The sequence below is a fragment of the Mus musculus genome, chromosome 4 (genome assembly GCF_000001635.26).
Source record: "Mus musculus strain C57BL/6J chromosome 4, GRCm38.p6 C57BL/6J".
Classification (NCBI taxonomy): Eukaryota; Metazoa; Chordata; class Mammalia; order Rodentia; family Muridae; genus Mus; species Mus musculus.
In genome coordinates, this window is record NC_000070.6 from 118,350,535 (window position 1) to 118,368,284 (window position 17,750).

At 50.2% G+C, this 17,750-nt stretch overlaps 1 protein-coding gene and 1 pseudogene across 2 annotated transcripts in view; one reads left to right on the forward strand and one right to left on the reverse strand.

Moving 5' to 3' along the window:
- The first annotated feature begins 9,464 nt into the window (after nucleotides 1–9,464).
- On the forward strand, nucleotides 9,465–12,210 carry Hyi (hydroxypyruvate isomerase (putative); annotated as a pseudogene). The gene is made up of 7 exons (NR_003946.2): nucleotides 9,465–9,697; nucleotides 11,082–11,196; nucleotides 11,340–11,418; nucleotides 11,507–11,556; nucleotides 11,657–11,726; nucleotides 11,829–11,963; nucleotides 12,050–12,210. The product of NR_003946.2 is annotated as a hydroxypyruvate isomerase (putative), transcript variant 2 (transcript).
- The window catches only part of Szt2 (SZT2 subunit of KICSTOR complex), a 46,547-nt gene continuing 41,002 nt past the window's right edge, over nucleotides 12,206–17,750 (reverse strand). Inside the window, exons 66-72 of the mRNA NM_198170.4 lie at nucleotides 15,568–15,781; nucleotides 15,094–15,247; nucleotides 14,815–14,937; nucleotides 14,306–14,711; nucleotides 14,068–14,184; nucleotides 13,082–13,150; nucleotides 12,206–12,937 (exon numbers count right to left, since the gene is read on the reverse strand). Of these exons, the coding sequence (NP_937813.3) occupies nucleotides 12,794–12,937; nucleotides 13,082–13,150; nucleotides 14,068–14,184; nucleotides 14,306–14,711; nucleotides 14,815–14,937; nucleotides 15,094–15,247; nucleotides 15,568–15,781 (1,227 nt within the window). The 3' untranslated portion in view covers nucleotides 12,206–12,793. The remainder of the gene's footprint in view (nucleotides 12,938–13,081; nucleotides 13,151–14,067; nucleotides 14,185–14,305; nucleotides 14,712–14,814; nucleotides 14,938–15,093; nucleotides 15,248–15,567; nucleotides 15,782–17,750) is intronic.

Consider the following 17,750-nt stretch of genomic DNA (forward strand, 5'->3'; position numbering starts at 1 on the left):
TCTACAGGCCAGAAGACCAGGTATGGCATGGATGTCTGGATTCTCTGCTCAGGATCTCAAAAGACTGAAAAATCAATCAATCAATCACCAAAAGCCAACCAAGGCTATGGATGAGCTGTGTTCCCACCCAGAGCTCAGTCTTCCTTCAAGCTCAAACAGTAGAACAGAATTCAATTCCCCGTGGCTAGGAGGCAGCCGGTCCTCAGTCTGTTCTGGTTGGAAGACAGCTCTTAGACTCCGCCCACATTCCTTGTCACGTGCCATCTTCACAGCCACCAATGGAGAATTGTTCACTTATCACCCTTCCGAGTTTCTCTGGCCAGGATGATCCTGGTTGCCAGGAAGGACGTCCCTGCTTACCTTGGACCCTCTCAGGTTCATCTCCCTATAACTGATTTGGGACCTTTTTTGTGTTGGCAAAAATCCCTTCACCTAGGCAGCTTGTTTAGTGCTTGACTGAGGAACTGAGAGAAGGTGCAGCCACTTAGGGGAGCAGAGATGTGGAGGAGGCTCTCCCAGAGCCCTGCCTGCCACATCTTTCCTCACTGTTTGGCACTTCCTTGTTTAAGGAACATGAATTTCTATGTGAGGTTTTTAGAAGTGATTCTGCAAGATTGAGGGTGCCTGCTAAAATGGCAGACAGGGGGACATGTGGGTCCTTCTCATTGAAGACATGGACTCTCCTCCAGGGAAGAGTGAGGGTGTATACGGATAGAGGTAAGAGGAGAACGCTATCAGCCTGGTCTTCCAATAGAGTTCAGAACAGCCAGAACGATTACACAGAGAAGCCCTCTCATCACCCCCAAATAACCAGTGTTTATGTGTATATTTATATGCTTGTAACATGTGTGGATGTAGGTGCCCATGAAATCTAAAAGAGGATGCTAGACCCCCTGCAGCTGGGGGTGTAAGTGGTGTGAGGGACTCACCACGGAACAAAACCCATGTCCTAGGCAAGACCAGAAGGTGCGCTCCCGAGCCCCATCAAGAGGTTTTCTTAACCCTTGCTCTCCTGGTTCTATCTAACTAGGAAGCAAGCATGGGATCATGGAGGAAGCAGGATAATCCAAAGATTCACACTTGAGAGGTCTGAGAGTTGGCGGTCTTATTGGACTGTCGGTGTCCCACTGACCAGGACTTTAGAGAGAGGCCCAGGAAGTGTCCTAAATACGGTCTTCCTTGGCACCTGGTGTGCAGAAGCCACACAGTTTCCTCTTAACTGGCATGACCCATAAGCCCGGGCCAGACCCTTTCTTGTCTCCTTTCCCCAGGCTTCCTCCTCAAGCCACCTGTGTCCTTGGCCTGAGGGTCTCTTGTCCTCTTAGATATCCTCACAGGATTTTTTTTTTTATCCTGGATTTCAACACTGCCTCTGGCACTTTTTTAGGCCTGGAGGCCCTAGGTTGCTACAGGATCTCATGTCTACTCCCCTGCCTCCTGCCCACACCTTCACAAATAGTCCCATTATGAAACTCTGGGAATGATCCTAATTTGAATATGCCATCTGTTTTCTGTTTGGGCTCTGACTGCTGTAAGATCCTATTAGGAGATAGACACAGGACCACGGCAGATGGAGATGCCAATATTGCTTTTATTACCATCAGAACTGATACTGGACAATATGGCATAGGTCTGGTGGTAAGCGTGTTTACTAACATGGGACTCCGAGGTCATCCCTGAGAGGCCTTGTCCCTGTGACACCTTTGGTGTGAAGAAATAACACAGAATTCATGTTTCTCACTGAGGCAAAGACCCGGGTGGAGCAACTACACTCTTTGAAAGAGTATGTGTGTGAGTGTTGTGCCTACATATATGTATGTGTACCCCACGTGTGTCTGGTGCCCATGGAGGCCAGAAGAGAGCATTTGAACTCCATGACCTGGAGATTCGGATGGTTGGATCTCCCATATGGGTGCTGAGAATGAACCTCGGTCTTCTGCAAAAACAACCAAGTACTCTTAACTATTGAGCCATAGCTTCTACCTTGCAACTATATGCTAAAGTCACCAGCAGCCAGTTGAATCAGTCTCAGGCCCAGGGGAAGACCAAGGAGAGGGGACAGGGTGGAGGGTTGGGGGAGGGGGAAAGACTTATTTTGGAAGAATTCTATGCAGATAGTTTTATGTCAACTTGACATAAGCTAAAGTCACTGGAGAGAAAGGAGCCTCAGTTAAGACAGTCCCCCCAAGCCGGGCGTGGTGGCGCATGCCTTTAATTCCAGCACTTGGGAGGCAGAGGCAGGTGGATTTCTGAGTTCAAGGCCAGCCTGGTCTACAGAGTGAGTTCCAGGTCAGCCAGGGCTACACAGAGAAACCCTGTCTCGACAAACCAAAACAAACAAACAAGCAAACAAACAAAAAAGTACCTCCAAAAGATTGGGCTGTAGGCAAGCCTATAGGGCATTTACTCAGTGTCAGGAAGACCCAGCCCGTTGTAGGTGGGGCCACCCCTGGATTGGAGATAGCAGACTGAGCAGATCATGGGGAGCAATGCAGGGTCTTACACAGGCTGGCAAGCACTCTACACCCTAGCCATGAAGAGAAACCATTAATGACTAAAAAATGTGGAATTGATGTAGTTACTCAACTCCAGTAATAATCAAAGACTTGACTTCAAAAGTTTTGAGAGGAGGTAGGTGAAGGCTCAGTCAGTAAAATGAGTTTGGATTCCCAGCATCTACATAAAAATGAGAGAATCTATAGTCCCAGGGTGGGGGAGATGGAAACAAGAAGACTCCTGAGACTAGTTAGCCACCAGCGGAATCTATGAGATACAGGTGATAGACTCTATCTCAAAATATAGGTAGAGGGGCTGGAGAGGTGGCTCAGTGGTGAAGAGAACTGGCTGCTCTTTCAGAAGATCAGATTTGCTTCCCAGCACTTGTGTGACAGCTCTCAGCCATCTACCTGCAACTCAACCTCCAGGGGATCTAACACCCTGTTCTGGTCTTCGAAGGCACCAGGCATACAAGTGGTGCATACAGACATACATGCAGGCAAAACACCCATAAACATAAAATTAAAACAATTTAATAAAAGACTAACAAAGCCAGGCGTGGTAGCACATGGTCCTTCAACCCCAGCACTTAGGAGGCAGAGGCAAAGGATCTCTGAGTTCAAGGCTTGCCTGGTCTACAGAGGGAGTTCTGGAACAGCTTAGGCTACACAGGGAAACCCTGTCTCAAAAAGCCAACCAACCCCAAAACCCTAACCACCTTAAAAACATTTTACTGGTATCATATTTTAAACCATATGTACATGCGGGCTACTGCTGAGTTTAGAGTTTGCATGACGACACGCAATTAGTTAACATTCCATTAGGCTGCCAAGAGCCTTTGTTTGCTATTAAGGATGCATATGCAAGAGAGGGAAATAAGGGTTTCTGGATGCAATCCAGCCACCCAGTAACAGATTAGAAAGCAAGGATAAAGGGCCAGCTACAGGAACCCCTTTGAAAGAGGAACACGTGTAACGTGGAATAGCAAATATTGTAATATTCTTCCGAGAATATAGATAATTGCTTATGCAAGTGCAAATTTTGTAAAGTGATTCAATTCTGTTTTGTATAATGATGCTATTATTCAATGTATGGTGTGTGAGAGATTATTCTGTTTAAATGTGCTGACATTTTAGTTACAGGGTCCCAAATGTAGATGCATCATGGATATTCCTGTGTAAATGCTTGGATACAATAGGAGTCCATGAAAGAAATTTTACCCAAGATTTCCATTCCTTTTTGACGCTGTTACGAGCTGACATGAGTCTATGTGATATGGACTATTACTGGTAAAATTGAGAATAGTCAGAAAGTTAAATCCTGAGGAGTTAGAAATGCAGGCTCAATGGCTCAAAAAAAAAACAAAAAAAAACCAGCAGAGTGACAATTGAATGGGACCTTCCTAAACGGAGGCAGCTGTAAAGGAATACATGGCTGAGTGAGGAAATATACACGTGATAGATAGGCTCTGGCTTGAGCATATTGTACCAAATGATAGGAAGCTAACAGCTTAGATAAAGAAAGCAAAAGAGAGATGAAAATGTTCTTGTACAGGACAAGATAATAAAGAGCTTAATGAGGAGAGTGAACTAAAATCGCTGGCATAATCTATGACTTTGAAAGACAGAGATGCCCTGTTAGGCACTGGAATCTTTACATCACTGTAGGGGCCACCCAGCCATTTACTGCTAGTAGTTTGAATTATAAAGATTCTTGAAATGATATAAATCCTGGTGCCCTAAGGTTAGGTCTTTACATACAGAAGGAAGAGTTTATTTGGGGTACTCAGTTACAGAGGAAAGCCCATGGCCATCATAGTGAGAAACACTGCAATAGGCAGGCAGGCAGGCATGGCGCTGGAGTAGTAGCTGAAGGCTCACTTCTTCATCCACAAGAATGGGTCAGAGAGACAGACACTGGGAATGGCTTGAAACTTTTGAAGTCTCAAAGCCAGGTTGTAGTGATACAAGTCCTCCAACAAGGCCACACCTCCTCCAGCAAGGCCACACCTCCTCCTTGCTGGTCTTGATGACCACACCTCCTTCAACAAGGCCCCACCTCCTCCAACAAGGCCACACCTCCTAATCCTTCCCAAACACCTCCACCATACTGGGGACCAAGTACTCAGATATATGAACCTACAGGGGCCATTCTCATTCAGACAACACACAACAATGAATTTACTGATAGACTCAGATATTTATTGAAGTATACACAGTGCTGGAGGCTGGGAGGGTAAACAGGAGGTTAGTTCTGGGAAATCTTGATTTTTTTTTTTTTTTGGAAAAAGTTAAGAGGAAACAAGAAAGGCAACCTGGTTGATTCCCTAACAGAGCCTCTGCAACACAAACGCAGTACTTTGTTCTTCTTTGTCTCTTCTCTCTGACATTAGTGTTACTCTCCTGGGCTGGCTGTCTCCACACTTGTGTACTCTGTGTGTGTGTATGTGTGTGTGTGTGTGTGTGTGTGTCTTTTTTTAGAGGGAGAAGGAGGAAACATCTATAACAGATATTATACTGGCCCAGCCTGGTCAGAAGACAATTACTGTGGCACCTATCATGTCTTCAGATCACCATCCTGAGCAGTAACAATCTGAAAAACAGTAATTGTAGCCCAAACTATACAAACGGTGCAAGGAAGCCGGGTCTGTAGCAAAGCTTTGAGATGATGAAATGTTAGCACAGAATATGCTAGCAGGTGGTAGGCATGCGCACAGAAGGTCTTAAAGTTCTGTTTTTATTAAATATGAAACTGATACACAAAATTGGTGCCTACAAAACATATGTAAGCGATAAAGAAGCGAGACATAATTAGCATACATGGCTGTCCCCACCCAGTTTAAGGGAAGGGATGTCGGTGACTTCCCAGGTCTCCAGTACCATCTTTTTCTCTCCCCTCCAGACACAATCATGCTTTGTGATTGCTATTCACATTTTTTAAAAACAGAGATGTTAGCCAGGAAGTGGTGGCACAGGTCTTTAATTCCAGCACTTGGGAGGCAGAGGCAGGCAGATTTCTTAGTTTGAGGCCAGCCTGGTCTACAGAGTGAGTTCCAGGATAGCCAGGGCTATACAGAGAAACCCTGTCTCGGAAACCAAACAAAACCCAGAGATGTTTGTATCTCCTCATGTGGTGGTGGCTTCTCTGCCTTTGTATAAGTGGAAACAGGGCTGGTGACAAGGCTTAGTGGGTAAGAGGCTTGCTGCACAAGCCTGGACCTAAGTTCAACCCCAGGATCCCACCACAGAAGAGATTCGTTCCCAGTATCCATGTCCTGTTCCAGCGAGTCTTAACAGTACAGGCACCCACACTCAAGTGCACACCTACCTGCTGACACATGCATATAAATCAGACAAAAATCTTTGACAAAATAAAACTGGAAGCACGCCATGCCATACATATTTCTCTCAAAATGATGTTTCTGAGATTTTTAAATACCATCACCTTAATGTTTTCACTTTGAGCCAAACTTTACTTGCTCCAGTACGAGAGGAAACTCAATTTTGAGCCTGAGCTACCAGCTTTGCCTTTCCCTCTCTGTGGGACACGGTAATGGTACTACCACTCATCCGTGTGTGTCTGTGGATGTTTGGCCCATGTTAGCCTTTTGCTGGGTAAGCTATGTGGTTATGAATATCACGAGGCTTATTCCTGCCACACTTGTGCAAATGTTTCTTCAGGGAATACACCTGAATGAGGAACTGCTGGATCCAGGGCGTATCAGCTTTTAGAGATCATGCCAAATTGTTTTCCAAAGCGGTTAGAGTGATTTCCGTTCGCACTGGCATTGGGGAAGCTTGCCAGTTGTTCTAAATCCTATCGGCTATCTGCCATGGACTTTCATTTTTGCCGACCTGGAATGTATCAGATGGATCTCACTGAGGGTTCACTTGTGTTGTACACAGGACTGCAGAAGGTTTCAACACTGCACAGATGGATGCTATCACATGACCAGATGAGACTCTGGACTCTGCCTTGAACTTTAGCTCTCATCCATTAGCTAATCCAGGTTGTTGATCCCACAATGAAACATTACTCCTATGCAAATTCTCTGGGCAAAAGTTAAAACTTGGCATAATAATTTAGTATGATGCCTGGGACAGAAAGTGCTAGAAACTATAGATGATCAAGTTATGAATGAAGAAAATACTTTGTAGGCTGGGGTGTAGTTTGGTGAAAAATCACGTGTTCCATGTACAGGGACCTGGGTTCTAATCCTAGCATGGAAAAAGGGGGGAGAATTGTTTTCATGGACACTGTGCTCCATATTTTATTGAAAGCCATAAGGGAGTCAAGAGGAATTGCGAGTCATGTCCACCTAGTTCATAAAACTCTCTCTGCTGCCATAAAGGAATATGGAGAGGGTGTGGCTCACTGTGGGTTAGAACATTTAGTTCCTGATTCAGAACTCAGGAGGTGGAGATGCGACTAGGATTTAATTACAATTACCTTGGTACAAGTGAGATTTACAGCAAAGAGCTAATAAAGATGTCTTCCCTTGGGTGTCACTCTGGATTGTAAACCTGCTGATTGATTAACAAGCTAAACTTAGTTAAGAGGCCACAACCTGATCGGACTCTAGCCGAGAGACATGTGCCAAACAAGCCAAAGGTCCAAGAGAAAATTCAACGGCAAACGGGCAAGAAATCAGGTGATGCACCAGTGAGCTGGTGGGTCTGAGGCTGAGCCGCAGGGGTGGAACCTCTAAGCTCGAGGCTTGAGGATGGGATGAGCCTGGTCCTGAGCTGGATGTCCTGAGCTGGAGCTGAGCAGAGCAGTGGAAGCTGGCTGGGGGCATCTGCAGCGCTCAGCAAGTAGACTGGCTTCATTATGATAGCAATGACCTGTGAATAGTTAGTTAATGGCTGAGCGCTAAAACTCGAGGGTAGAGCTCAGCCTCATAAAACTTCTTTTTCTTTTCTTTTCTTGTTTGGTTGGTTTGGGTTTCTGAAAGAGGGTTCCTCTGTTTAGCCTTGGCTGTCCTAGAACTAGTTCTGTAGACCAGGCTGGCCTCGAATCACAGATATCTGTCTACCTTGGAGGTGCTGGGATTAAAGGCTTGTGCCACCATCACCCAGCTTCCTTTCTTTTTCTCAGACAAGGTCTTCCTACATTCCTCAGGCTGGCCTTAAACCCACAGTGACCCTGTCTCAGTCTCCTCAGTATTTGGGATCAGAGGTGTACACGATCCTTATAAATATACCTTTCAGAAAGCACTATATCATTGCTATTAGGAATTTAAAGAGTGCGGGAGACAACCCCACTGGAACTGCCTGTTCTTCCACAGAACCCAAGTCTCAGTTCACAGCACCTATAGGGCAGCTAGATCCAGGAGATCCGATGCCCTCTTCTGGCCCCATTGGCACTGCACGAGTGTGGTGCACAGACATACAGGCAGGCAAGACACCCACACACATAAAAAGAAAAGAATTTAAGCCTGTTTCTTTTTTTGGAATACATTCTATGTATTTTTGAAATCTGTGTTTTTGTAAATGAAAGATTTGTTCAAATTTGTTTCAAGAAACACAAGAGGCTTTACAGGTGAGATAAGTAACCAGCTATAGAGCAGCTGCCCGGGTCAGCAGGGCCCTTTACTTATAAAGACTCCGTTATACTCTTCTGAGATCAACTGATAGACCTAGTGGGGAAACCCCCACTCCATTCCCGATTCAGCGTGCGCCCAAAAAAATCACGAAGGACCATCTCGATGTAATTACATGAGGTCGTTTAATTACAGAGCTCCAGACCGACATGCATCCCACACAGGAGATAACGGATGTTGGCCACGAGGCTCGAAAGCTAGGGGGTTTTATGGGGTAAGGGGTGTGGAATTCAGCATAGCGACACACTATTGGCTTATTTAAACATCAGCAGAAAAATTACATGTACGTGCAGGGTGTCAGAGTTCTGTGAGTTGTTGACTCAGTTCAGATAGCCCTGCTATGTCTTCACATCCCCTTTATCTTATGGTCAAGATGTTCCCAGGAATGTTTTAACTACAGGGCATACCCAGGTTTGTTTTTCTCTTTTCTCAGCCCCAGGCAGCCTCTAGGCTTACAAACAACCAGCAATTTCTGAGTACTTTAAATGACTTACAGGTCTTGAAATTTCATCTTTCTTTCATTACCTTTGTTCAACCTATCTATCTATCTATCTATCTATCTATCTATCTATCTATCTATCTATCTATCTATCTTTTATAGTTTCCACAGACCTAGTCGCCTGACAAAACTAAGCCAATTTTGATTGGCCAGGTTGGCTGCCCTTGGGTATCCTCCTATGGCCCCATCACTGGAGGCCCCCAGATGCTTAGCCCAGTTAACCTGGTACAGCAGTTTCTTTTATAACAAACATCCAGAACTGGCAAGCACTGTGATGGACATCATTAAAAAGGGAATCTAAGAAAAAGGTGCAGATGGGGACCCAGAGTGTTTTAACGTGGTCTTACACTGCGCGTGAGCATACACACCAGCCACAGCGAGATGATAGTTATGGGTTGTCTTAAGTGTGAAGTGCAACAATAAGCAGCGATCGGCATGACTTTGAAGAGTATTGAAGAATACGGGGGAATGCTAATAGGTCGTCATTTGAAAAAAGATAGGCCATAAAACTTTATACGACACGATACGAATTTTCTGAGGAAAAAAAAAATGCACGCTTAGTGTTTAGTCCAGAAGGGAAAAATCAATGGGCGGGCAGTGTGAGAGCCGCTGGCATAAAGATCTAAGTGTGGCGGAGGTAGTAATCGCACATAGGGAGGTTGGGGCAGGAGGATATTGGCCGTAGTTCTGGGCCAGAATATGTGCGAGACTTGAATTCAAATAAAGCTGTTTGTGCACAGCTTTCGGGGCGTTAATGAACAGCTACCTCCTCTCCACCAGGCTTAGATCGCAGGCCCACCTCCCTTTATTTGAACAGGGATGGGGCGGCCTGGCTCCGCCCCTCGCCGCTGCCCTCACTTCCTGACCCGAGGCCGCTCCCTCGCCGCCGCCTTCTGCTCGCATGGCTCCGCTCCGCTTTTCGGCCAACGTCTCCTGGCTGTTTCCAGAGCTCCCCGGGCTCCCCGAGCGGCTGCACGCCGCGGGCCGTGCGGGCTTCGAAGCGGCCGAGGTGGCCTGGCCGTACACCGAGTCCCCCCAGGCGCTGGCGAGCGCGGCGCAGACTGCGGGACTGCGGCTGGTGCTCATCAACACGCCGCGGGGTGTGCGCTCCGGGCGGGGGAGCCCCAAGGGCTTCGGGGAGCCAGGCCCACGCTGACGCTGGTTCTCTCCACAGGAGACCATGAGAAGGGGGAGATGGGGCTGGGGGAGAGGGGCTGGAGCAGGCTGTGCTGTATGCCAAGGCTCTGGGCTGCCCCAGGTACCCCGCCCTGCTCACCCTTGACCATAGGTCCAGATCGGGAGAAAGCTGTGAGCAGAGACACCACTTGTGGGCCAGGGCCTTTACAGACTGCTTTTTGTATTTCATCTGTTAGTGTCATACGGAAGTATGCCACGCTGATGTCATGCCCTTCTCATACAGGGAACCCGTGCTGAGAGCGGGGGTGGGGGGTGGTCTGGTGAGGGAGCTAATAAGGTCGAGAAAGCAGGGGCAGGGGTGGAGGCGTGGTAGGGCGGGCACCTAACCCCTACTAGGCGAATGCTGTTTGCAGATAGTGATGCAGGAATCTGGCAGGCCCACACATCCACTTTATAGGGAGAGGTACGCTATTCAAGCAAGGAGGCTGTGGCCCTGGCAAGAGGAGGGTTGTTGTTTGTGTCCAGCTGAGTTAATGAGGCTGGAGGTGGTAAATACTGAGTTCCAAGGGCTTGAATACCTGCTGGCGGTTAGGAACAGAGACAAAAAGTGGACAGATGTGGGGAAGGAGGAGCCCTTGGGAACCTCCAGCATGGTTCCAGGAGAACCTCAGGGAACTTCTGGAGCCCATTAACACCAGGAAGCAACCGTGGCAAGAGGCAGGCTCATTGCTGGTCAGTGTAGGGAGAGGAAGTAGGGTTAAGCTTTCTGTAAGGGCAAGGATCAAAATCATTTAAAAAGGTGAGCCTCGGGGCTGGGAGGCTAGAGAGATGGCTCAGCAGTTAAGAGCATTTATAGCTCTTGAGGAAGACCTGGATTGGGTTGCCAGTACCCTCATGGCAACACAACCATCTATACATTCAGTAACAGGACATCCAATGCCTTCTGACCCCAAGGGCACCTGGCACACACGGTACACATACAGACATGCAGGTAAAACACTCATACACAAATACATTTTAAAAATCAAAAAAAAAAAAAAAAGAAAAGAAAAGAAAAAAAAAGCCTCAAGCATGCTTATGGGCTGAGAAGGAACATGGGGAAGAGAGGGGTTAAGATAAGTAGAGGAGTAAGTGATGGGTGAGGCCCTGATGGGTAGATGGGAAGGCCTGGGCCGCTTGCCTAGGCCTGACACAGAAGTGCAGGAGGCTGCTGGGATACCTGAGCATCCTGCCTCAAATTGTCAGGCCAGAAGGCCTGGGAGTCTGGGTGAGGCTGGGATAGTTAAAGGGCATCTAAAAAGAGATGCACAGGGAGGCAGGAGCCCTCCTCTACCACCCTCTCCACAGGATCCACCTGATGGCTGGCCGAGTACCCCAAGGGGCTGACCGGGCTGCAGTCAAGGGGGAGATGGAGACGGTTTTTGTGGAGAATCTGAAGCATGCAGCTGGCGTTCTGGCTCAGGTAAGAGATGGAAGCATACCTAATGTGTTGGGGAGACAGGAGGTACACAGTGGGGACAAAGAGGAACAGATGCGTTTACTGCCCAGTGACAGACTGGGACAGATGTGGGGAGGAGCCCTTGACAGCCTCCACTGTGGTTCTAGGAGAACCTCGTGGGACTGCTGGAGCCCATCAACACCCGAATCACAGACCCCCAGTATTTCCTGGACACGCCCCGGCAAGGTAGGAATCTAGTCCTATGCCACCTTCTAGTCCTCTTTGGTCCACACATTCCTAAGTCTCATGGCTGTCTCCCCGGCTTTCCCCCTAGCGGCAGCCATTTTGCAGAAGGTTGGGAGACCCAATCTGCAGTTGCAGATGGTGAGTAGGAGATGGGTGCTTCTGCAGGAGGCCATGCCTTCCAGGCTGGGAAGGACTGTGGAGGACACTGGAGGGTCCTAATTGGCATTCTCCTTCCCAGGACATATTCCACTGGCAGATCATGGATGGGAATCTCACAGGAAACATCAGGGAGTTTCTGCCCACTGTCGGTGAGAGCTTCCCTCTTGTGCTCCATCTTGGTCTGATGGTCTTCCTTAGTTTACCACTTTTCCACCCTGTGCTGTCCCATGCCTCTCCCCTTCTGTCCCCAGGGCATGTGCAAGTGGCCCAGGTCCCAGACCGCGGGGAGCCAGGCAGCTCTGGAGAGCTAGACTTTACTTACCTGTTTCAGCTGCTAGAAGATGAGGGCTACCAAGGATTTGTGGGTTGCGAGTATCGGCCTCGAGGTGAGGGGACACTGGAGGGGCAGATGTTGGACAGGGGTGGTTCTTTCCCTATGGGTTAAGATGGCATTGTCTCTCTTTTACTGCAGGAGACACAGTGGAGGGTCTGAGTTGGCTACGTTCATACTGGGACAGGCGGGGCCACCCACGGACTGGCCAGTAAGGTTCTGCACAGCACCTGCATGCTGCCCTGGGGCGGTGTGTTAGTGTCCGGAGTCCCCTCCTCTGAATTAAAATCACACTGAGCGTTCTCATATGTGTATATTACAGGGGTGGGGGACACATAGTGTCTAATGCTTCAATGTCTCCAGGTTAATTCCCTCCCACTGAGAAGGGACACACAGCTCAAGCTCAAATCCTCCAGGGTTGCTGTGGACACAGGAGACTTCTGAGCCCTCCTTATCCACAGATGAGGAACCAAAGGTCCAGTGGGGACGGGAGGAGGTAAGACTGGTCACAGGTGCTTGACAGGCCGAGTCAAGATCGGAACCAAGTCTATCTCAATGGTAATGTCCAACAGTGATGGCCAAGTGGCAGAGCTCTTAGAGGTGAGAGCTTGTCAGATCATGTGACATTCCCTGGCACTCCACCAGGTGTGCAGGAAGGAGGCATCCTCTTCTGCACAGGCCCAGGGGCCTGAGGCGAGTCCGGGCTGTTCAGCAGCTATGTTCCTGTTGCCAGGCTGTAGCAGCACTTCTCCCAGACATACTCAGTCCTTTAGTGTCATTCTGTGTCTGAGTTTACCCTGGGGTTCCTAAGTGCCAGTCTGTCCTGCCTCAAGCGGGCAAGCTTATAGATCCATGATTCAATCAACAGAGTCACTGGTCCACTTCTCAGAGAAGGCGGGTCCAGAGGGTGAAACAGGCTGTGTTGATGACAGACTCCAAGTGGTGGTAGGTAGAGACCAGCTGGGCAGGAGGGCTCTCACTGTCCTGGGGCTGCACCGGGAAGGGCTCTCGGAAAACCACCGTCAGAGACTGTGGGGAACATGACAAGTGAAGCCGTGAAAGGCCGTGGAAAGGACAGAGGCTGGGTGCAGAGGCTGGCAGCCCAGCTTTACAAGGCTGAGGTGGAGGACTTGGGGTGCAGCCTCCAGGAAACCCCGTGCCCTCTGCTCTCACCGTCTTTCCCAGGTGTGAGTCCAGAAACACCAAGACAAAGCAGTCGGTGAACTTCTGATTCAGCACAACCTGCAACAACAGAGGGGGAGTGAGGCTCGCCTCACCTCGCCCGAGTGGGCGTGAGACCTGGAAGGCTCCTTATGGAGGCAAGAGGGTGAGGCTGCCTCCTGTCACTGTGCCTGATCCTATCTGCAAGCCTGACTCACTCAGGATGGTGTGGCCACACTGGGCCTCCCTCAACCTGTCTGTCAGAACCTTTTAGACCATGATAGTGAAGCCAGTCAGTGACGGGCAGTTCTAGGTCTCCCACTGCCTCCCGATGCCAGCTGCCCCCTAGCACTCAGCTCTGGGATCCACTGCTGCTGGGTATTTCTCCTCAGGGCTTCTGTATCATCTATAGCTCTCTCCATCCCAGATGTCCACAAACCTCATGGGCCACAGACTCAACCTGTCCCAAGCACTCATCCCCCGCCACTCTAGCTTCAGTGCTCCATCACTGGTGCCTGCCCCACTGCGGCCTGGCTTCTCTGGATGACTGGGGCATGCCAGAGATACATCTTGTGCCAGGCTCACCATGCCTACTCTCTGACTCAGTCTTCTTGAATCCTCTCCCTAAGCACAGCTGTACCCATTCTTTACCCTCTAGATTCTCATACACGCTCATCACCACCACTGGAGCCATCTCTCTCCCTGGCCTTCAGTTGTGCCTTCACACCAGGGTGCTCAGGCCTCCTGGGGATATTGCCAAGTCAGTGGTGGAGGATAAGCATGTGTGTTACAGTGGTCTGAGTGCCAGGTCCCAGCAACCATGTACCCAGGCTCCCTACCCAGTGCCCAAAGGTTTCAATGGCAGTCGGCGTGGTCTAACTCCAGCAAGGCACCACTGTAAAGCACAGCTGGTTTGTTAAGGCTGCACTCCCTCAGTGGCTGTTATGTCAGTGGATGTCTGCTGCTGTTCCTTTCAGAGTGGGGCCAATGGGACTCACCAGGTACTGGGTTCCCAAGTCTGGGCTCTGAAAATGGCGGCAGCTCTGGGGGAATCGGCTCAGGAGAACCTTGATGAGGCTCTGGTACCAGGAGACCGTCATGGAGAGGAAACAGTCCTGGGGAGGGGTCACAGCCCTGAGCCCACCACTCCAGAGTCACCCCAGATGCCTTCCCTCCAACCCGGCCACTACGGCACTGCTGGAAGCAATGCTCACCCTGAGGAGGCAGGTCTCTTACCAGCTGGGGGTCAATGTCCGCAATGGACTTGGCGTGGACTGCCTCTAAGAGCTCCTCCAGCTCTGCCAGGGCCAGGCGCCCTCCAAGCCTTAGCCGGTCAGGCCCTGGTGGCTCCAGCAAGAATAGGCGCTTCCAGAGGGTATCCCGCCGGCAGTGCCCACCAGCCAACCTAACCAGCTGAGCTAGCCGTGCCCGGGCCATACCCACTTCTGCAGCCAATGGTGGGAACAGAGGAGCTGGCCCTGGGGCCAGCATCATCCCTGAGGCTTCCCTGGGGCTACCAACCAAGCTCCCAGGAGTCTCTGGCTCAAGGGGAAGCCTGGAGGGTTTCCGGAATCTGCGCATGTCAGCAGTGAGTCTTGGGAAAAGTTCTCGTTGGCTGGTTAGCACCACAAAGAACTGAAGCCTGGAGAGTAGAAGGAGGAGAGTGGGAGAGTGTCACAGCCATAGACTCAAGGGTAGGAGTAGAGAATCTGAGAAGTGGGTACATTCAAGGTAAAAGTTCTGACCTCAGCACATGTCGCTCAGCCTCTCCTTGCTCCTCGAAGGGTGCAGCAGAGTGACAGACAAGCAGAGACACATCAAAGTCATCCTGATGCCGAAGCCCTTCCGAGTCCAGATAGGAGCCAGAGCTGTGTAGTCAGGGTGGGAGATATGCCGCCTCTGAGGCTCAACTGAAACCAGTCCCAACCCCTGTGCTCCAGAAAACACACATCTCCCTACTCTTAAGTGCAGCTCCCCACCCTCAGCCCTACCAGGAGGAGCTGGGCACCGCCTCCTAGTCTTACCTATGCCATGCTGACACCAGGGCATATTCATTATGTTCCGGACCACCGGGCCGGGCCATTCGCAGTGGTTTCATGTGGTAAGAACTGGCATGGTCAGCCACATAGTTGTACAGCTGGTGGGCAGCAATGAGTGGGGTGGGGAGCTCCAGCGTCCCTATGAGGCAAGTTACAGGACAGACAGACACTGAGCCTGGGAGACACAACCTGAGCAGGTGGGGCAGGGGATGGGAATACTGAGATTTTGCTTTCCTGGGGACCCCCCAAGCCCCCAAGGAATGTTGTGAGATGGGATAAATAGAGGGCAGGATGACATGGGACACAGAGCCCTAATTCTGCTATAACCAACCGTGAGGAACCTAGGACAGTTGAAGACTGAAAGCATGGACATGGTACAGGGAAACGAGCGATTCCCGGTCAGGCCTGGCCGTTTGGCTGTTCTACTATAGTCTTACTGGCTTGCCCTTGGGCACTGACCTTGGTAAATGTGATTACGGCCAAAGTGGGGTCCATCAGGGTGGTGGGCCAGGAAGTGCTGCAGGAAGGTGGTGAGGTGGTAGCCGTGCCGCAGTGCCAGGTGGGCACCGAGCACGTGCTGGTGCACGAGGCGCAGGTGGAAGTCATAGCTGAAGGAGTGCACATGCATCAGATCACGGACCTTGTCACATTCCTCTGTGAACAGCAGGGACAGCTGGGGAGGAACGGCAGGAGGCAGGGTTAGGCTGTGGGAACACGGGCTGCCCAGTCAATACTTCTTTCTTCCTGGGCAGAGAGGAAGCTTGGTACTGCTTCCTGTTGTTGTGGGCCCAGGAGAAGTCCCTTAGCCAGCACAGCTTCTATGGGAAACTCTTACACTCTGTAATACAGTGCTGGACTTTCCTGTTTATTTGGAACCAGGGCCATTAGGGGAGATAACCCTCGTTACTATTGCATTTGAGTCGGACATAGATGGTCTACCATGTATTTACCAGTGGTCATTATAAGTACAGGGGAACAGACACAGTGCCTTGCCTTCAAGAAGCTTACAGTACAGTAGTTGGATACAGGAAGATGGACAGTCCAGGGATGATGGACAGTCCAGGGATGAGGGATAAGACAGGGGATGATGGACAGTGCAGGGATGACAGACAGGGGTGACGGACGGGACAGTCCAGGGATGATGGACAGGACAGGGGATGACAGACAGTGCAGGGGTGGGTGATAGACAGTCCAGGGATGATGGACAGTCCAGGGATGAGGGATAGGACAGAGGATGATGGACAGGTCAGGGATGATGGACAGGTCAGGGGATGACAGATAGGGGTGACAGACAGTGCAGGGGTGGGTGATAGACAGTCCAGGGATGAGGGATAGGACAGGGGATGATGGACAGTGCAGGGATGACAGACAGGGGTGACAGACAGTGCAGGGGTGGGTGATAGACAGTCCAGGGATGAGGGATAGGACAGGGGATGATGGACAGTGCAGGGATGACAGACAGGGGTGACAGACAGTGCAGGGGTGGGTGATAGACAGTCCAGGGATGATGGACAGGACAGGGGATGACAGACAGGGGTGACAGACAGTGCAGGGGTGGGTGATAGACAGTCCAGGGGTGACGGACAGGACAGTCCAGGGATGATGGACAGGACGGGATGACAGACAGGGGTGACAGACAGTGCAGGGGTGGGTGATAGACAGTCCAGGGATGATGGACAGGGCGGGATGACAGACAGGGATGACGGACAGCACAGGGGTGAATGAGGGATTACAAAGCTCACTAGAGAATTCAGAATCAGAAAATCTGGTGAGAGTCAAGGAAAGCCAGCTGTCATTACCTGCCTTTCCCAAGGACAAGACTCTGGCCCCATCCTTCATGCCTGTGTGCCCTCTGCCTTTGATGCTGATCTGTCTGACATGGAGCCTAACTCCCACTGGTCACTGTAAAGCTTCCTATAGAACAGCAGGGCCAGGTCAGGCCGAGCCTCTGTTGAGTCTACGTGACTATCTGGCTGATGACTGATGACGACGGTAGAAGGGACAGAGAAAGGGAGAGAGGCAGAGATGAGGACCACGCCCTTCTCTTGATGGTACTCCACCAACAGTGTTGACAGCAGTGTGTGTGGTACTCAAATGGTAGGCGCCATCTGGGCACCGTGGGAGCCTCAGGAATTGGTAGAAACGAAAACCAACATCACAAGGAGACAGACTAGCGACAAGGCCTTGGTAAACCAGTGTCTCTCTGTGTCGTCAGCTTCCTCATCCACCTTAAGAGAGAGCGCAGAGATCTCAGTCAGGGGCAGTGTGATGAGACCAAACAGAGAGGGGTGAGATCGTATCTCAGGAAACTGGATTTCACCCAAGTCTTCCACTGATGGGCTTTGTGTTGCAGGGCAACATTTCTGTCACCTTCAGACTCACCATCTGCCTAGAAAAAAACCTGCTTTCTCCTCTCAGTACATACAATGGCCATTTAATGAACGATGGCATCTTACAGCAGTTTAGACACTTGAGCAGCATGGAAGTCCCAGCAGCTGGGAGATGGGGACAGGAGGAAAAGAAGTGGACAGTCAGTGTTGGCTACATAGTGAGTCCAGGGCAGCCTGGGCTAGCTAAAACCTATCTCAGAAACTAATCTAAAACAAAAGAAGCCTGCGCAGGACTAGAGACTTCGAGAAGGA